This window comes from Xyrauchen texanus, chromosome 35 (assembly GCF_025860055.1).
Source record: "Xyrauchen texanus isolate HMW12.3.18 chromosome 35, RBS_HiC_50CHRs, whole genome shotgun sequence".
In the NCBI taxonomy this organism is placed as follows: domain Eukaryota; kingdom Metazoa; phylum Chordata; class Actinopteri; order Cypriniformes; family Catostomidae; genus Xyrauchen; species Xyrauchen texanus.
Genome location: NC_068310.1, coordinates 7,603,139 through 7,625,006, shown reverse-complemented (window position 1 = coordinate 7,625,006; position 21,868 = coordinate 7,603,139). Strand labels below are relative to the sequence as shown.

General features: G+C 43.5%; 1 protein-coding gene across 1 annotated transcript in view; it reads left to right on the top strand.

Annotated features, from left to right (window-relative positions):
* tspan2b (tetraspanin 2b) overlaps positions 1-21,868 on the top strand; it is a 42,992-nt gene that overhangs the window by 11,825 nt on the left and 9,299 nt on the right. Inside the window, exons 2-3 of the mRNA XM_052105936.1 lie at positions 7,622-7,721; positions 18,803-18,900. Of these exons, the coding sequence (XP_051961896.1) occupies positions 7,622-7,721; positions 18,803-18,900 (198 nt within the window). The remainder of the gene's footprint in view (positions 1-7,621; positions 7,722-18,802; positions 18,901-21,868) is intronic.

The following is a 21,868-nucleotide window of genomic DNA, read 5'->3' as shown; positions in this document are numbered from 1 at the left end:
ACGGAGGCCATATCTCACATCATGCCCCGCCGCGCACCTGAAAAAACGTCCCCCTGCGGCGAAGAAACCAGCTCCTGCTCCGCCTCAACCCGGGCCCAGCTCTCAGCCCCAGCGTCGAGCACCCCGCAGGCGGCGCACGCCCCCTGTCTCAAGAACCCCCTCTAGGACCCGGAAGGCTCCCAAGCGTTCCTGAGACAGTCGACCCAGAGCCAAAGACGTTAGCTCCGGAGGTGGTAAGACCGCTCTGTCCCCCGGTGGAGGGCCGGGAGGAGAATCCTTTGTTTTTTCATTTGCCACACCCCCTGACGGGGGCTGTGGTACCCACATTCTCAATAAAAGAGCTATTTCCTTTGCCTCTGGGTCACCTGGCCCGCAAATGCCGTTCTCACGGCAATCTGCTTTCAGATTACGACAGTCCCGGTACACCGGACGCTTCGATCCCGCCTTCCGCCTGCCCACGACTGTCCCCCGGCCGGCCGGTTCAGACGAGTCCAGAGGACGCCAACATCAGACCTCCTCCTCAGTCACGAACCCGCCCCCTGCCGGGCGCGCGGAGCAAGGTAAGTGCTTTGAGTCTATTCTCAGCACCTCAGCCTCAGGCCGCAACGAAGCCGCCTGACGCTGCATTACCTGTTCTGCCCCGCTGCGAGGCCCCGCCGGGTACGTCCAAAATACTCGTCCCTTTGGTGCCCCTAGCACAGAGCTGGGAAGCGTGGTTTTCGCTTCCCAACGCGTCACGCTGGCTGCACCAGACCATTCGACTCGGTTACGCAATTCAGTTTGCCCGGCTCCCGCCCCCCTTTCAGGGGTGTCTGCTTATCCGCAGTACACGGCGAGCATGCCAGTTCCCTGCGCACGGAAATCGCGACCCTCTTAGCCAAGGGCGCGGTAGAGCCCGTCCCTCCAACCGAAATGAGGAAGGGTTTCTACAGCCCTTACTTCATTGTACCCAAGAAAGGCGGCGGCTTATGACCAATCCTGGACCTGCGAGTTTTCAATCGGGCCTTGTTAAAACTCCCGTTCAAAATGCTCACGCAGAGAAATATTCTGGCTGGTGTTCAGCATCTAGATTGGTTCGCAGCGGCAGACCTGAAGGACGCGTACTTCCACATCTCAATTCTGCCATGACACCGACCCTTCTTACGGTTCGCGTTCGACGGCCAGGCGTTTCAGTACAAAGTCCTCCCCTTCGGCCTGTCTCTGTCCCCTCGCGTCTTCACGAAGGTCGCAGAGGCGGCCCTTGCCCCGCTACGAGTAGCCGGCATCCGCATTCTCAACTACCTCGACGACTGGCTCACTCTCGAGAGTTATTATGCACACACAGAGACCAGGTGCTCCGGCACCTCAGCCGCTTGGGGCTTCAGGTCAACTGGGAAAAGAGCAAGCTCACTCCGGTTCAGAGCATCTCTTTTCTCGGGTTGGAGTTAGACTCAGTCTCAATGACAGCATGTCTCACGAGCGAGCGTGCTCAGTCGGTGCTGGACTGCCTCGCTTCCTTCAAGCCAGGCACAGTGGTCCCTCTAAAACTTTTCCAGAGGCTCCTGAGGAATATGGTGTCCTCCGCGGCGGTCGCGCCGCTGGGGTTGATGCATATGAGACCACTCCAGCACTGGCTCCAGACTCGAGTCCCGAGACAAGCATGGCACCACGGCACGCATCGGGTAAGGATCACCCCCGCCTGCCTCAAAACACTCCGACCCTGGACAGACCTCTGCTTTTTACAGGCAGGAGTGCCCCTGCAGCAGGTGTCCCGACGCGTTCTGGTCACAACTGACGCCTCCTGGTCCGGGTGGGGTGCCGTGTGCAGCGGGCACGCAGCAGCGGGCCGTTGGAAAGGGGCCCCGCTGCGTTGGCACATCAACTGCCTGGAGTTGCTGACCGTCCTTCTTGCCCTCAGGAAGTTCCTCCCGTTAGTTCGGGACAAACACGTCCTTGTGAGATCGGACAGCACCACGGTGGTGGCGTACATAAATCGCCAAGGCGGCGTACGCTCCCGCCACATGTCACAACTCGTCCGCCGTCTCCTCCTATGGAGCCAGCAGTGACTCAAGTCGCTGCGTGCCACTCACATCCCCGGCAAGCTCAACGTCGTAGCGGACGCGCTATCATGACAACGCCTGCCCGGCGGGGAGTGGAGGCTTCACCCCCAGTCAGTCCAGCTGATTTGGGAACGGTTTGGCAAGGCCCAGGTAGACCTGTTCGCCTCCCAGGAAACCTCCCCTGCCCGCTCTGGTACGCCCTAACAGAGGCTCCCCTCGGGACAGACGCGCTGGCACACAGCTGGCCCTCGGGGCTGCGCAAGTACGCATTTCCCCCAGTGAGCCTTTTTGCACCGGTGCTGTGCAAGGTCAGGGAGGACGAGGAGCGAGTCACGCTAGTGGCCCCCTACTGGCCCACTCGGACTTGGTTCTCGGAACTCAGGCTTCTCATGACAGCTCCTCCCTGGCGAATTCCCCTGAGAAAGGACCTCCTCTCTCAGGGACGGGGCACGCTCTGGCACCCGCACCCAGACCTCTGGAACCTCCACGTCTGGTCCCTGGACGGGATGCGGAAGAGCTAGCCGGCTTACCGGCGACCGTTGTGAATACAATCAACCAAGCCAGAGCCCCCTCTACCAGGCACCTTTACGCCCTAAAGTGCCGCTTGTTCGCAGATTGGTGTTCTTCCCGAACTGAAGACCCGCAGAGATGCGCGATCAAGTCAGTGCTCCTGTTCCTACAGGAGAGGCTGGACAGGAGGCTGTCCCCGTCCACCCTCAAGGTGTATGTTGCCGCCATTGCCGCCCACCACGATCCTGTAGACGGCAAGTCTTTGGGTAAGCACGACCTGATCCTCAGGTTCCTGAGAGGCGCCCGGAGGTTGAATCCCTCCCGGCCAGGCCTAGTTCCCTCCTGGGATCTCTCGGTAGTCTTAGCAGGACTCCAGAGACCTCCCTTCGAGCCGCTTGAATCAATTGGACTCAGGGCCCTCTCTCTTAACCCCCTGGGGTCGGCAAACGCGCCGGCGCGTTTTGCTCTTTTTTTTCACATAGCAGTAACATAGACTTAAAATACTCCGTCATTTGTGGTCATATAAATACAATCAATACATGATTATAAACTATAGAGGGTCTTCTTTTTTTGTGTACACTCATATTAACATCAAAACCTTGTGTTTTTTTTTTAAATAAATAAAATAAAAAGGGTAAGCTTTCAGCAGTCTCTGTGTTCAAAATCATATTTCAGAAACACGTCACTAAAATTAACTTAAACTCCGCGAATTCTTCTCACACAAACATGAAACATATGTCTAAAGAAAGCTTAAAATGTCTACTTTTAAATAAAACAATTCAAATTTAAAACAAATATTCTCCTGCAATGCAATATGTTTGAAACAAAGCGATGTACAGTTTTTACCGGTCCATCTCATTATCTGTAATGTGATCCCACCCACCAGCAGAGCGCGCCATTCATACGCTAATGTGCTGAGGCGATCAAGGGAAAAGTACACGCCCCCGACTGCGAGATTTGATGTAAACAAACACAACTAAACTTTTCTGCGTGCTTGTAATGATACACAGGCGATCAAACTCTTGGCTATTAAGGAAGAGTTAACATTTTTCTCAGACGAAGAGGTGGACATTTGTATTTTGAAGAGAGATTTGTTCCAGCAGAGGATACAATTTCAAACGAGTAAGTCATTTAGTTTTCATTAGCTGACATGCTATTTTATATAAACATGTACATATTTTACTAGTGGGACTGTTTCCAGACAGGATTCAAAGTTTGACATTTGACATTCAAAGTATTGACATGTCCTAATAGGCAAGTTTTAGTTACATGTAAATGTTGTTATTTACATTGTATGCTGTATGATATAAATATGATATGTAATATGATATAAAAATAATATGAATGTTAGATTATATTTTAATGTGTTTATGCTGACTCGTTATCATCAACAAAGCTTGTGCTTGCAAATATCTGTTCAGGTTAAAATGCACTTTAAATATGCTCATATTAGAAAATCAGCATATTATCATATGTATTTTGGATCAAATAAATGCAGTCTTGGTGAGCAGAAGAGACTTCTTTTAATGGTAGTGTAGGTCTAAAATTAAGTAAAGTTTTTATGTAAAGAAAATATATAGTCAGATTACTTCTTTTAACTTAAAACTTGATTTTGATCATTAAGTCTCCTCACATTAATTCTCTCTGTCACATTCCTCATTGATGGGCCCAGAGGAGTGTCCTCAGGTGTGAATCTCATCGATATTCATGATCGTTCACGCCTCCTCGCATATTACCATTCAGCTCTAAAATTGTCACACAAAAGTTAAATGACTATATTGTTTTGTATGAATGAGTGATCAGGATGATTTTCACATAATTTTGTAGCAAAACTCTAGGCTACAAGATCCAGTTCTCAAAAGTCAAATGTTTAGTATGTTTAGTATGTGTTATATGGCCTTATTTCAGTGACTTTTCAGTGAAAATTTTCGTTTTTTCAAAAACCATGCATAAACATTATTTTCTCAAAAATACAAACCTGTACATACATGTTGCTCACATATTATTGTAGCCCAGTTTGTGCTGAATACAGTGTTATCAGACTTTAGCCATTAATATGTTTTTAAGCAACTGAAAAAAGCACAAATGTCAAGGCATGTCAAAACTTCTCCAGGGCCCAAAACACCCTCAGACCCCAGAGGGTTAAGACAGCCCTGCTGATCGCGCTCGCCTCTATCAAGAGGGTCGGGGACCTGCAAGCGTTCTCTGTCAGCGACACTTGCCTGGAGTTCGGTCCGGCGGATACGTCTGTGATCCTAAGACCGCGACCGGGCTATGTGCCCAAGGTTCCTACCACACCATTCCGAGATCAGGTAGTGAACCTGCAAGCGCTGCCCCGGGAGGAGGCAGACCCAGCCCTTTCGTTACTATGTCCAGTGCGCGCCCTGCGCATTTACCTGGACCGCACACAGAGCACCAGACGCTCTGAGCAGCTCTTTGTCTGCTTTGGGGGACGGCAGAAAGGGAATGCCGTCTCCAAACAGAGGCTCGCCCACTGGGTTGTCGACGCATCACACTGGCTTATCACACCCAGGGCGCCTCACTCCGAGTCGGGACCCTGGTCGATTCCTCCCCAGCCCTCTGGGTCCGCGGTTCAGCGGAGGAACTCGCCGACCCAAGCCACTGCGGGTACCCTGATGGCTACCCTGTACTGGTATAGGTGCTCCACAGGTAAGGCCTCCTGCTCGGACTCCCCCTGTGTGTATTCCACGGTTCTGTCCCCTTACGAGCGGACCCCCGTGTCTCCCTTAGGCAGTTACAGCTGCCCCGGTCGCCGTGCTGTAGCAACTCCCCCCGTTCGAGGCTGGATCTACCACCGCACCATACTTTCCACACGAGCCCCAAGACGGCCGTGTGACGTGTCTACCACTTTTCCTCCCCAAGAAAAAGGGCAGGTGTGGTCTCCGCAGGGTCTGGGTAAGACCCCCTTCCCTATATGCGTGTAAGGGCCCCGGCCGTGATTGCTCTATGCGAGAAACATAGAGAGAAAAGAGGCCCAGCCAGGCTGGCCCGTTCCCATGTTGGCAAACATCGCCTTGTTCCCCTCTCAGGGTAACTAGAAGGATTCCGATGTTCTTATGGGGCATTGGGGAAGGGTACGTGCAGCCAGGTACAGACGATGCGCGGCACTGGATGAAATCCCTGCCCACCTCTGTATCGGTGGTTCACGTACACGGTTCAGCGCATGGCAAGATTGGAATGGGTCCCCTAGTATCACTTCTCCGACACAACGTGGAGAGAGCGACAGAAGGGGAACATTTGGTTACATATGTAACCTCCGTTCCCTGAGGGAGGTAACGACACGTTGTGTCTTTCCTCCGCCATGTCGCTGAACCGAGCCACTGTTGTGGCCGGACCATTTCCGGCTCCTCAGAAAAATCCTGAATGAACTCCCGTATTTGCGCCGCTTAAATATCCGTATGTCCGGGGGCGGGACATGCAAATACTGGCTTCCAACTCTCATTGGCCTTTTTTCATAGATCAGAGGTGGATATCGGCGCTCAAGAGAGACCCCTAGTGTCGCTTCTCCGACACAACGTGTCGTTCCCTCCCTCGGGGAACGGAGGTTACATACGTAACCAAACGTTCGTTTTATTTACTTTCACACAAATCATGAGTAAAACGGCTGATTATGACTTTCTAAACTGCTCTATTGCTATGTTATGATATCGAAACAATTTTGCTCTAACACCATGTGAAAAGCAATAAATGTTAATGCTTGTATTAAAGATTCACCTACATTTACACATTTAATGTGATTATCTTCTGCGGTAGCTCACCTGATAGAGTGTTTGACTTGGGATGTGGAAGACCGCTGATCAAGTCCAGCCAACACACAGGCTGACACGCTACACAAAATGACGGGGATTCTTCAGAAAACATGATTTTTATTTTGCATTTAATTTTTGGACACTATCTGTTAGGTTTAGGTGTTGGTTTAGGCTAAGGATATCTGTTTTGTTTACTGGTCTGATTACGACACCATTTCACTCTCTTTTGGCACCCCCTCTGGACATTTCAATAGGAAACTGCAGCGAAACGTGTATATAATGAATGCTCTCAAGGTCACGTAATGTTCATGAGTTCAGGCTGGTTTCTACTGTTCATACCCAATTCTAAGGCCAGGAATCTTTCTTGTGCTGCTAAACTCAGCAGCTCTGTTTAAACCAAACGAAAGGTCTTTTAAATGAAATTTGACAGATGAAGGTCTGCTTTCTTTGTCAGCAGTCATTAGAGTGCATTTAAGAGTGATGAAGGCAGGTTCTAAAGTGCTAAAACCTGAATTTTACAGCCTGCTTTTACCTTCATGGTTTGGCTTTGTGCCGTTAATTCTAACTCTGACAAGCAAAGCTTTAGATTTAAGAGGCGAGCTGAAGGATCCTGCCAGAGTGGAAAAATATCTGTGCCACCACTCCATAGCATAACAGAAGAGAGAGAGAGAGAGAGAGAGAGAGAGAGAGAGAGAGAGAGAGTTTATGAGCCTCAGACACATTTTATTCTTAGATTTAGTCAAATGGTTTTGTCATTATGAAGTTACTTTTACATTACAATAGATGATTGTCATTTGGTACATATTGTACATGATGTTGTGCTGTCCCAGAATATGTTGTTGTTCAGAGTTTGTTTTTCCAAAGCGCAAGAGAATTAATAGTAATTACAAACCATTAGTCAATCATAATCATATTAATTAGATAATCATTACTCACATTTAGAATAGAGTAAGACAAATGGGTTGAGTTGTGTTGTACTGGTTTGAAATAAACTATTGTGTTATAGTGTTTTAACAAGCTACCAGCCAAATGCACAGCCTGGCGCACTACATAACAAAAGTCAATAAATATTTGGTGATATTGAATGTGTTTGTTTTTCTTGACCCTCAGGGTCAGAGTTTGGAGTCAGGGTTTGGCTGGTTAGCTTCCAGTTAGCCCCTGCTTGTACAATACATGACATAACTACACCGAGATGTGGGCCAAAAGCATCTTTCTCCATTGGCAGCCACTCAAAATGTACTTGGCAATTCTGTTAAATATTTCACCTGTTGTTGATGATGTATTTTTCTGTTTCTCTTTCAGTTGATGGGATCACTGGTACTTGCTGTGGGTCTGTGGCTGAGACTAGATCCAAATACCACTTCTCTGCTGGGAGAAGGTGGTCCTGATACCTTCTTTATCGGTAAATTGATGGTGGATATTACTTAATTGACTAGTTCTGTATATAACCTGAATGCATAACTCCTTCTTGCAATGAAACAACCCAGGCCAGTGTCTCTCTCCAGACCTACACCTTTGAATGTCCACATTCAAAATATTGACTTAGTCCCATTGCTTGGCTTATATTAATATAGTTCCAAAATAAACATACATAAAGGAAAGACAGAGAGACAGACAGTGTTTATTGGTGCTGGATGGAAACATCTGAGCCACTCAGGCAAATTTTCCACCTCCCAGTGCCCACCCCTGGAGAGACAAAGAAGCATTCATTTTATGTTCTGACCCCTCCCCCTTTCGAATACGGAGCACCAGTTAAGAATACTATCTTAACAATATAAGAACACTCCCAAAAGAGCTGTTCGATAATTTACAGTTAATGTAAACTAGAGGGAGTTGGTCTGCTAATTTGGTCTGTGAGAGTCTGGACAACTAATAGAGTCTTTGATCATCAACACAATGAAGACACAGATTTAATAAAATGAATTAAATGTATTAACAATAGATATGTAAGAGTAAATACCACAATGATTAATAATGCTAATAATTCATTTGCACTGCTCAAGGATAATAAACTAATAACCAAAAAGAAAAGTACTGATTTAAACAATAGAACAAATAAATGATTTGAACATAGAATGGACACATGCAATGCTGTTGAACTGAATGTAGCATTGGAAGAGAATTGTATGGGAATGCTCCTTATGGGAAACCACCTAATGGATCTGGCAAAATGGCTACCCGGGTGACATATTTATCCCTTTCTGATGAGGAGGAGATTGAAATCTGGCACCCATCCGATCCTGGAGTGTGATTGGCCACTGTTGTCTAAAGTACAAGCCACGCTGTTGCCCACCCTAGTGTGGAACTCATTTGCATAGCATAAAGTACAGGGTTAAAACAGTGCTTTTAATGTTTTACACATGCATTATATCTTTATCAAACCTCTTTCAAATTATAAAAGGCATTGTCTGGAACAGATAGAGACCAAACACGATAAGAAAAGGTTAAGTCATCGTCCATGCATTCGTTTATCTGTTAATAGGTCTGTCCCTTGAACAGTTGTGTTAACAGTCAATATTCATTAACATAAACTGTGCTTTGCATGAAGATGGAGTAGATGTGTTGCAGTTTATATTAATTTAAGGCCTCCACACATAGGTATGAATAGATCTCTGTGGCCCTCCACTGCTGCTGCATCCGGGAGGTCCTAAAGGAATTTATGGCAGTTCTTGCCTAAACCTTAGGAATGAGTTTGGTGGGTGCAGAAGGTCCCCCTTCCTGCCCTATAAGTAATGTCTGGCAGTTGTCTTAGCATCTTATCTGATGTTGCTGAACATTTGTTTATGTTCATTCACCAAGGATCAAATCACAGTGTGGCACATCTCCTTCACACCGGCAGTTAGAGAGGGGCCCTGCCATAAACTGGTCCCTGGAATGCCATCTTAACTGATGTTCACCACATTTAATTTCAGTGGTTGATTATTTCTGAAATCAGAAAGTGATATTTCGAGGCATGCATACATGAAGTAAACCACAAGCTCCAAACTATAACCTGGGTGGAAAATAGTTGATGAGAGAAAAAGAAATAGAGTCATCATGCAATGCTGTATGTAGATGCTGACAGTGTTTGGGATGCTACTTTGAAACTGTAACTTGTCAAGTTACAAGCTCATATTTTATGGTAGTTAATATGCAGTCAAGCTGCCCTTTTGAAAAAGTAGCTAGCTACACTATAAGCTGCTAATAAAAAGTATCTTACTACATTTAGGGCCCTATTTTAAGAGTGCTTGCATTAAGTGCAGCACTATACTTAAGTCATAAGCACAAAGTCAATGGGCGTGGCCATGAAATTTTGGTATTTTCGTGCAAGCATGCGCTAAGTCTAGGAGCAAGAATGTATGCCGAAATCGCACACGCAATGCGCAAATGGGCTTAAATGCTATTGAATTCTGAGATTTTCTTCAGTTATTATTCCACCGTCTGCATTTTATTTTATAGTCCATTCCCTCAAGCACCAGCTATATAAACAAAGACAGCACATTCATAAGAAATTGGTAGTGTAAATGGACTGTGCAATGAATTAGAAGAATTTAAAATGTCATTCTTTTGTGCATTAAAATGCATCCTTGATGATTGCCGTTTATATTTCTATGACAGTGATACTCCTTTTATACGCATGTAAAATGTGATTCTAATTCAGAATTTGGATGTATGCTCCGTTAAATTAAAGAGAATGTAAAAATTATTAATAATTTTAATCTACTGATACACAAATCTATACTAGCATTAACAGTGATTGTATCGGCACCCACTTCACTTCACCGGTCGATTTTGATCAATTCAACAAATTTATTGAAATTACCAAAAATATGTATAAATTGACATTGCACTTCAAACAAAACAAAAATATAATTAAAATAAAGAAGTGGTCAAAAAATCATAGCCTACTGTGACAGAGCCGGGTCATGATTTTACACACCCGGTCCCTTATCAGCCTACAGTCAGATAACAATGGGGTAATTTTAGTGCATCACAGTTATAACTGCCATATTTGCCATATTTAGATATAATCTGCAAACTAACCCACATGACTTCATTCTATGACCTCACTGATTCAGTATTTAGTATATCAAAGGAAGTATATTATAAACATATGAAAAACAAATGTGAATTAGATATGTTGTGCTCTCAACGATCAACTCACTGTCCATTTTTCAGCAAAAGTAATTTTTCAGATCGTGCGCAAAGTAACATTGACTCACTTTAGTGACCTGTTTATTGTAAAAGATGTACACTACAAAAGTGTACCTAAAAAGGTATGTTCGGGGAGCGATGCAAGTGTTAGTTCACCTAAAAATTATTTACTCACCCTCATGTTGTTCCATGCCTGTACGACTTTCTTCCTTGTCTAAAGTAGCCACGCTGTTGCCCACCCTAGTGTGGAACTCATTTGCATAGCATAAAGTACAGGGTTAAAACAGTGCTTTTAATGTTTTACACATGCATTATATCTTTATCAAACCTCTTTCAAATTATAAAAGGCATTGTCTGGAACAGATAGAGACCAAACACGATAAGAAAAGGTTACGTCATCGTCCATGCATTCGTTTATCTCTTAATAGGTCTGTCCCTTGAACAGTTGTGTTAACAGTCAATATTCATTAACATAAACTGTGCTTTGCATGAAGATGGAGTAGATGTGTTGCAGTTTATATTAATTTAAGGCCTCCACACATAGGTATGAATAGATCTCTGTGGCCCTCCACTGCTGCTGCATCCGGGAGGTCCTAAAGGAATTTATGGCAGTTCTTGCCTAAACCTTAGGAATGAGTTTGGTGGGTGCAGAAGGTCCCCCTTCCTGCCCTATAAGTAATGTCTGGCAGTTGTCTTAGCATCTTATCTGATGTTGCTGAACATTTGTTTATGTTCATTCACCAAGGATCAAATCACAGTGTGGCACATCTCCTTCACACCGGCAGTTAGAGAGGGGCCCTGCCATAAACTGGTCCCTGGAATGCCATCTTAACTGATGTTCACCACATTTAATTTCAGTGGTTGATTATTTCTGAAATCAGAAAGTGATATTTCGAGGCATGCATAAATGAAGTAAACCACAAGCTCCAAACTATAACCTGGGTGGAAAATAGTTGATGAGAGAAAAAGAAATAGAGTCATCATGCAATGCTGTATGTAGATGCTGACAGTGTTTGGGATGCTACTTTGAAACTGTAACTTGTCAAGTTACAAGCTCATATTTTATGGTAGTTAATATGCAGTCAAGCTGCCCTTTTGAAAAAGTAGCTAGCTACACTATAAGCTGCTAATAAAAAGTATCTTACTACATTTAGGGCCCTATTTTAAGAGTGCTTGCATTAAGTGCAGCACTATACTTAAGTCATAAGCACAAAGTCAATGGGCGTGGCCATGAAATTTTGGTATTTTCGTGCAAGCATGCGCTAAGTCTAGGAGCAAGAATGTATGCCGAAATCGCTACACGTAATGCGTAAATGGGCTTAAATGCTATTGAATTCTGAGATTTTCTTCAGTTATTATTCCACCGTCTGCATTCTATTTTATAGTCCATTCCCTCAAGCACCAGCTATATAAACAAAGACAGCACATTCATAAGAAATTGGTAGTGTAAATGGACTGTGCAATGAATTAGAAGAATTTAAAATGTCATTCTTTTGTGCATTAAAATGCATCCTTGATGATTGCCGTTTATATTTCTATGACAGTGACACTCCTTTTATACGCATGTAAAATGTGATTCTAATTCAGAATTTGGATGTATGCTCCGTTAAATTAAAGAGAATGTAAAAATTATTAATAATTTTAATCTACTGATACACAAATCTATACTAGCATTAACAGTGATTGTATCGGCACCCACTTCACTTCACCGGTCGATTTTGATCAATTCAACAAATTTATTGAAATTACCAAAAATATGTATAAATTGACATTGCACTTCAAACAAAACAAAAATATAATTAAAATAAAGACGTGGTCAAAAAATCATAGCCTACTGTGACAGAGCCGGGTCATGATTTTACACACCCGGTCCCTTATCAGGCTATTCAAGCCTCCGAGAGGATAAAGGCCGACTGCAGATGGTGGTGCGACCGAGAGAGAACGTTTACGGACAGCTGTCCGTCCTATGTGTGTGTTTGTGTCTTTTTGTTTTAGTTCTTTATTAAAAATAATATTTATATTGTCAAGCCGGTTCTTGCCTCCTCCTTTCCATTAATCCCTTTACACCTACCAATTCCAAATATTTTTCCACCCATTTTGCAGTGACTTAAAAATCATTCTACAACAACAGGTGGAAAAATGCCTTTAGACTTACAAATTAGATCATAAATACAATTGTAAATTTAAACATAATAATAATAATAATAATTGAAAAATATTCCATGACTGTTACGAACAGAGGAAGAGGCAAATGGGAGGTGTGGATTCAAACGCGGAACTTTATTAAAGGCAACTAAAAATAACACAAAAACACAGGAACAAAAGAAAACATCCACGATGGGAAAACAGAGAGTAAATATTGACAGAACATGGAGACATCTAGGAAGAGTACAGGAACCTCGAGCGAGTGAGTAATAACCGGAAACATGGGCAGGACAAGGAACTGACACATACAACGATCAACAAACAAACAGAGGAAAGGCAGGGTTTAAATACACAAAGGAACAAACAAGGGAATGAGGGACACCTGGAGGAAACAATCAAGGGAACACCAATCATAAAAATGAACTACAAAGGACTACAAAAAACCAAACAGGAAACAGGAACTAAACTAAACTTCAACATAAAAGCACAAAAAAACAAAAGACAACAGTGAACATGACAATGACCTATAGATAGTTTAACACAAATCTCTTTTTTTTTTTCTCCATATAAGACTCATACCTACTCTGATTGTCAGGGACATAATTTGATGTTCCACTATATTTTCAGAGTTTGGACATTAACTTTATTACCACCTGCAAATGCAGGAACTGAGTTTAAACTTTAAACTCTGAGGTAAAACGTGGCGTTGAAACATCTTAGTGCAGCAATCTATTTCTCAGGAAAATAGCAAATTGCTCTTTGCAGCACTTTATGAACCTACAATTTACTAAACCGAATCAGGCTTCCCAATGCTCCATTGAAAGACAGTGGTGGACATTTTTAAGAGAGCTAAGTTAGAATTGGAGAGGAAGGCACAACCCTCTCTGACATCTGAAAATATTCTCAACCTCAAATAACCTTCTCAAGCTTGGTTTAGTGGGTGTCATCACACTCATCTGTGGGTTTTTAGTGCTTAAAGGCATAGTTCACCCAAAAATAACAATTCTGTCATCATTACTTTCCCTCATGGTGTCTGAAAATCCAAATCTGTTTGATGTTCCATGTAACACAAAGTTAGGCAGTATGTTATACTCTGTATAATGAAAAGTTAATGGTAACTGTGTTTCAGCAATATCTCGCTGACCGGGTCACTAAGTTTTCACTAGTTTGTTAGCTATTATAAAAATGTAGAGTTGTCATCTTCACTTTAGTTTTCAGCCTACAGTCAGATAACAATGGGGTAATTTTAGTGCATCACAGTTATAACTGCCATATTTGCCATATTTAGATATAATCTGTAAACTAACCCACATGACTTCATTCTATGACCTCACTGATTCAGTATTTAGTATATCAAAGGAAGTATGTTATAAACATGTGAAAAACAAATGTGAATTAGATATGTTGTGCTCTCAACGATCAACTCACTGTCCATTTTTCAGCAAAAGTAATTTTTCAGATCGTGCGCAAAGTAACATTGACTCACTTTAGTGACCTGTTTATTGTAAAAGATGTACACTACAAAAGTGTACCTAAAAAAGGTATGTTCGGAGAGCGATGCAAGTGTTAGTTCACCTAAAAATTATTTACTCACCCTCATGTTGTTCCATGCCTGTACGACTTTCTTCCTTGAAACAATAAAAGGAGATGCTAGGCAGAATGAAAAGGAGTGGAAGCCATAGTCACCATTCACGTTCAATGTATAGAAAAAAGATGCAATGAAAGTAAATAGTGACTGAGAGTATCAGTCCCTCAATTGGTAAAATGTGCCTCAATTTGTGAAAACCATGAAAAGCTGCCTTTACTTTAATGACTTTAGAATGGAAGTCTACAGGTCAAGACATTATGCAATTACAGTAAGTGTAAGGGCAAAATATTGCACAGGAATAAATTACATAGGCAAGGATACCAGAAAGGAACATGATGTAATGGAGCAAACTCCACCCACAGCAATTACGCAGGTAAAGTATAACCAGAAGTACATCCACCTAGAATTCTTTAGCAATGAATAGAAACCCCTTTGGAGTGCCTTGCCCCACGGACTTTCAATGTAAGTGCTTTACAGTAATTGTGATTTATGTTTGACAGAAGTACCATTTAGTCCTTTCTATAGTACTTAACTTGTATTGAACCCAGAACATTCCTCTAATTACTGTTCATTATAGTGTACAATATATAAGAAAGCCACAGCATCACAAAGGGCAATGGTTGTTTATCCTTTTGCAGAGTAAGTAGAGATAAAGTATGCTAACAATGACCAGCACATGCTTCTTTAGTTACCGTACGTGCTCTGACAGCAATCAGAACTAATTTCCTGCATACACAATTATATTTAAAGGTGTTTTTCAGATTACAGAGTTGCCAACAGTACCGCCACTCCCAATAAGCAGACTACGTAGTCTGTGTAGGGCACCAACTCCCTAAGAGGGCACCAGAAAGTCCACTGGCTGCCTTTCTCACACGTCATCTGTTATTCAAGGACCCGAAAGCAGTTGCGGAACACAGATGATCGCTTCCTGCTCATATTACGTGCCCACCCGGGAGATTATTCTGAAGAGTGCCTCCACTACACTGCGTGCTGAGATGTTCCGCAAAGGCACTGCTTTCAGATATCACGTTGCATATTCGTCATGTCATCTTGATGTGGAGCTGATGATGACGGCCCTGGCTCCGCCTCCCTGCCAGTGCATTGCACAATTTACATCTCATTGATTTTATGCAGGACCCATCCACACATATTCCCTTTAATACATTCCAAAATTCAGGCCAATTAGTCCCCAGAATCAGCAGATGGGTGAGGCGGGATCTAACCTCAACCTTCACTCTATGTTTTGTTCCCTGAAATTTAATTGCAAGGATCACCACATGGTATTTGTGAATATCCCCATGCACACACTTCATTCTCACCATTTTAGCTGTGCCCAATGCCCCATGTTGAACCAAGCGTTGGTGGATAGTGGCTTGATTACAACCTGTGTCCACCAAAGCTTGTGAGTACCCCCCTTGATTCTTACCGGTATCCGGTATGCTCCGGCTCGGTCGGGGGCAGCCTGCGGGGTACTGGGGATTCGGACCACCGTCCCAAGCTCCATCACAGGGCATTGATCCTGGATGTGTCCCATATCCCCACAACTCCAGCAGGCCGGCCCAGACACCATACCCGCACCTGCATTGGTGGACACTTCCACCTGAGGGGGAGAGCGACGGGGCACTGTAGAGGCAGGTGTGTGTGTGTGTGTGTGTGTGTGTGTGCACCCACCACATCTCGCAGGCGGAGCTCCTCACCTCCGCGGGGCAGGAAGAGGCTCTGGGGAGAGAGCATAGTGAGAGGGAGCGGGAGAACACACAGGGGGAGGGGAGAGAGAAAGAGAGAAGAGGGCTCTTCCGCCCTTGAGTACGCTGCCATATGGTCCTCTGCCAGTCAGACTGATTCCTCCAGTGACGCCGGGCGGTGGCAATGGGCCCACTCCGCCATTCCCTTTGGCAGTTGAAGGATCAGCTGTTCCAGCACCACTCGGTCGACCACTCCCTCAACGTCGCGAGTCCCTGCCAGCAGCCACATCCGGCACGTGTCTCAGAGCAGTTGGGAGAATGCAAACGGGTGGCCAGTCCTCTCCATCTTCAGGGTTCTGAAGAGCTGGCGGTACTGCTCTGAACTGCTGCCAACACTTTGCAGAATGGTCTTCTTGAATGATCCTCATAAGCGAGGAGGTTAGCCGTCGGCAGTTGTTGCGCTACAAGCTGGGCTTCCCCGGACAGCAATGGAAGGAGTCTGGCTGCCCACTGGTCACGTGGCCAGCCCCAGATCTCAGCGGTTTGCTCAAAAAGATCGAGGAAGGCCTCTGGGTCATCTTCTGCTCCAACTTTAAAAGTGTTGGTGGGGGCAAGGGGCTGTGGCTGTCTGGGGTTGTGGACAGGGCTCTCACTCCTGGCTGAGGATCGCATGCCGGTCCTATGCTTGAGCTCACAGTATCTCAAAAGAACCGGTGGTCTTGTTCTTGGCGCATCTCAAGCAGGGTTTGTTGTTGAGTTTTGATGTAGGCCGGCAAGGGACTGGAGGACTTCGGCCAACTGGGTCGAGGGCTCCATGGTTCGTACATCCAACTTCTTGTTTTGGCACCTGTGTAAAGGGTGATCGATAAGGAGGACACGGGAGGCAGGTTTCTCCACTCACAGGTAAGGATTTTAATGACTACACTTCAGCGTCACACAATAATCTCTTCAGCTTCACAATAATAAACTCTTCAGCTTCACAATAATAACTTTCTGGACCCAAGCTCTCTCTCTCGTCTGCTGGTTGTGTGGCTGCTTTTATGCTGCTCTCCCCATGCTCACTGGAATTAGCAACAGGTGATAATTTAGCTCAGGTGTATGCGCCCTTACCGCTTTCTCGCTCTCTCCGGATGGGCAATTGACCATGCCCCCATTGCAACAGTGATGATTTTCACATTTTAAATGAGCTTTGTGGCAACCTTGCGGAAAATTGTCCATTGTCATATTATGACTGAAATGGCAAACACCCAAAAATAGCTATATACAGAAATCTTAAATGAGATTGCAAGTTTAATTACTCAATGTCTTTTCATCCTATGTAAAAATGTAGAAAGATACATGACTGCTATACAGTCTGTCTTCCTTAGTCTTTCTCTCTCTCTGTCTCTCTTTCTCTCAAGAGACTTAGACTTAGATCTCTATTCCAGATGTGCCACCTGTCGCAGGTCTCCTGTGGTATCATTATACCTGCTCAAAAAACCTCCCCATGCCTAACTGAAATGCTCATCTCTCTTTCACTGACCTGAGCACAGTGTTACCATCTGTAGCATAGATCGAGTCTAGATGTTAATTGGCAACTCTGATCCTAGATCAGTGCGTAGCCTCCTTACCATGACAGGTAACTGACTCCCCATGCAATTATGTATCTACAAGGAATTAAACCAGTGACCTTGCTCAGTTGCTGTAACAGATAGGAGTTCATGCTCGCTCTCTCTCTCTCACTCACTCACTCTCTCTCCCGCTTGCTCTAATGAGGTGAGAGAAGGGCTGAAGTGAAAGCTAATGACATCATCTTTAAGGGTTGTGTGCGGTCTGATTGTTCTCTAACACATGCTCTCATCTCCCTGAGAGACACATAATGCTCATGCTGCACTGCAGGTAATTATGTCAAATTACATCTTTCTAAAACTATATCAACTTTCATGGCAGACCTGACTGCAGTCACCTGGATCATCACTGAATTATTTCAAACATCTCCTTCACTAGTTTTTCCAAGAAGCCAGCACACTCCTGCACGGAATGTGCGTGTGTAGAATATCCACTGATATTAAAAAATGTCTACACTTGGACCCTTTTCAGGTTTAAAGCGCAGCAGTAAACTACCGTATAGCCAGGTAAACTTCTATAGCGGTGAATGGGTGATGACAGCAAATGTTCTTTTTGCGTATTAATTTGTTCCAACGGCAAAATAAAAAAAGTCCACTGTTACGTTGCCAACATGATCACATGGGAACGCAACACGTTGCTACCAAAAGTTACAGTGCCCTGGATTGACACAATTCACAAAACAAAAATTGCAAAAAACATTGTTTTCAAATAGCTTTTTCGAACACTCCCCTCATCTTTCATCGATCAAACAAACAGATAGTTCCGCCCCAAACTCATAACATTGGTCATGCCAATGTTGCTGTGCTGGAGGGATGCTCAAACAGAGCATTTCTTTAAAGCGTCATAGAAACGCTGTTTTTTTTTTTTTTTGTTTTTTTACAGTTTTCAAGGAAATATTACCTACAAATGGATAACTTATAGTTGTTGTTTGATTGTAAAGTTGAGATAGGAGAAAGCATGTCAACTTTGAAAAAGTTTTTAAGGTTTTAATATCAGGGTAATATAACAATAGTATAGTGATATAATTGTACATAAAATCATTCCAAATTTGAAAACACAAATTTTCTATATAATTTAGCTAGATATACCGTGTTACTACCCCTTTTGTTTGCTGCAAAAAAAATATTATTTTTAAATATTTAAAATGAAGAAATAATGCTTTCGATAGCAGTACTCTCGTACTCTCAGCTACATGTAGCATGTTTTTCCATTTTCTAAATCCATTACATTAGTTAGGTTCACAGACTTTCCATTACTACATGAACCACAACTGTGATGTGATACTGTAGGTTGAATGATGGTTGCCTGTTGTGTTTTTAACAGGTGTCTATATTCTCATCGCGGCCGGTGGTTTAATGATGCTGGTGGGCTTCTTCGGATGCTGTGGTGCCGTGAGGGAGTCCCAGTGCCTTCTTGGATTGGTGAGTGAGATAGTGCTTTCAAAACAAATTATAAAAGACAATACAAGACAATATAAGATTTAACGTCTTATTGTAGAACACTGTTAAATATAGAAGTATTGGTCACACTTTATATTAGGTGGCCTTAACTACTATGTACTAACATGAAATATATACAAGACTATGTATTTACTGTGTAACCACATGTTGTTCTGCAAAATGGCCACATTTGCTGCTATTTAGGTTGAGGTACAACAAGGTTTAGGGGTAAGGGTTGGATTAGGGGTTAGAGTTATGTTTTGGGGTAAGGGTTGGGTTAGGGGTTAGAGATAGGTTTTGGGATAAAGTTGGGTTAGGATTAGGGGTTAGAGTTAGGTTTAGGGATAAAGTCAACAGTGTAACTACAAATGTTATTAAATGCAAGTATTTTAAATGTAATTACAATGCAATAACATGTATGTACATATTAAGTACATTGTATCAAATAGTTAAGTATATAGTAGTTAAGGCCACCTAATATAAAGTGGCCCGAAGTTTCTGATCATTGCTTTACATATACAGTGCATCCGGAAAGTATTCACAGCGCTTCACTTTTTCCACATTTTGTTATGTTACAGCCTTATTCCAAAATTGATTACATTCATTATTTTCCTCAAAATACTACAAACAATACCCCATAATGACAATGTGAAAGAACTTTGTTTGAAATCTTTGCAAATTTATAAAAAATAAAAACAAATCACATGTACAAAAGTATTCACAGCCTTTGCCATGACACTCAAACTTGAGCTCAGGTGCATCCTGTTAACACTGATCATCCTTGAGATTTTTCTAGAACTTGACTGGAGTCCACCTGTGGTAAATTCAGTTGATTGGACATGATTTGGAAAGGCACACACCTGTCTATATAAGGACCCGCAGTTAACATCGGAGGTGAGCGTCCCTCCCTCCAGGACATCTATAACAGGCGGTGTGTGAAAAAAGCTCGGAGGATCATCAGAGACCCCAGCCACCTGAGTCATGGGCTGCTGTCACTGATACCATCAGGCAGGCGGTATCGCAGCATCAGGACCCGCACCAGCCGACTACATGACAGTTTCTTCCCCCAAGCAATCAGACTTTTGAACACTTGATCTATCACGATCAATAATCAGCACTGCACTTTATTAATCTATATATCTCACACTGCACTGTCATAATTATATTCTCCTCAATACAACTACTGCATATATATTTTTATTTTTATTGTATGTGTATTCTATATTGTGTGTATTGTTTACTGTACATTGTATATAATTATTGTGTTGTGTAAGTATGTGTACATTTGATATGTAAATTGTGTTGTGTAAATATGTTGTTTATTGTAATTGGTATATGTCTCGCCACTGTCATGACAGCTATGTTGCTCTAAACTGCACACAAGACTTTGACCTACTGTTGCACATGTGTGTATGGTAGTGTGACAATAAAGTGATTTGATTAGATTTGATAACAGTGCATGTCAGAGCACAAACAAGCCATGAAGTCCAAGGAATTGTCTGTAGACCTCTGACAGGATTGTATCGAGGCATAGATCTGGGGAAGTGTACAGAGCAATTTTCTTTCACAGTGGCCTCCATCATCCGTAAATGGAAGAAGTTTGGAACCACCAGGACTCTTCCCAGAGCTGGCCGCCCGGCCAAACTGAGTGATCGGGGGAGAAGGGCCCTAGTCAGGGAGGTGACCAAGAACCCGATGGTCACTCTGACAGAGCTCCAGCATTTGTCTGTGGAGAGAAGAGAACCTTCCAGAAGAACAACCATCTCTGTAGCTCAATCAGGCCTGTATGGTAGAGTGACCAGACGGAAGCCACTCCTCAGTAAAAGGCACATGACAGCCCGTCTGGAGTTTGCCAAAAGGCACCTGAAGAACTCTCAGACCATGAGAAACAAAAGATTGAACTCTTTGGCCTGAATGGCAAGCGTCATGTCTGGAGGAAACCAGGCACTGCTCATCATCTGGCCAACACCATCCCTACAGTGAAGCATGGTGGTGGCAGCATCATTCTGTGGGGACGTTTTTCAGCAGCAGGAACTGGGAGACTAGTCAGGATTGAGGGAAAGATGAATGCAGCAATGTACAGAGACATCCTTGATGAAAACCTGTTCCAGAGCGCTCTGGACCTCAGACTGGGGTGAAGGTTCATCTTCCAACAGGACAACGACCCTAAGCACACAGCCAAGATAACAAAGGAGTGGCTACGGGACAACTCTGTGAATGTCCTTGAGTGGTCCAGCCAGAGCCCAGACTTGAACCCGATTGAACATCTCTGGAGAGACCTGAAAATGGCTGTGCACCGACGCTACCCATCCAACCTGATGGAGCTTGAGAGGTCTTACAAAGAAGAATAGAAGAAACTGCCCAAAAATTGGTGTGCCAAGTTTGTAGCATCATACACAAAAAGACTTGAGGCTGTAATTGGTGCCAAAGGTGCTTCAACAAAGTATTGAGCAAAGGCTGTGAATACTTATGTACATGTGATTTATTTATTTTTTTATATATAAATTTGCAAAGATTTCAAACAACCTTCTTTCATGTTGTCATTATGGGGTATTGTTTGTAGAATTTTGAGGAAAATAATGAATTGAATCAATTTTGGAATAAGGCTGTGACATAACATGTGGAAAAAGTGAAGCGCTGTGAATACTTTACAGATGCACAGAATGAGGTGCTGAATGTAAAATAAAGTGTGCCTAATTATGTCCGATTTAGCAACAAACACTGAATGCCCAGTTTTAGCAGATTTTCCTACAGTTTTACAATGTTCTATTTTTATAAATTTTGGTTTAATAAACATTTAAATAAAGTTCCAAACGTAAGACCTTTAAGACGTGAGACCTGCCAATCATATCCCAAGGAAGTGGCAGCATCCCTCACACCGGCGACGATTCTTAAGGCATCCCTCCCCACCTCCACCTTTATATTTCATAAAGCGTATACAAATTATATT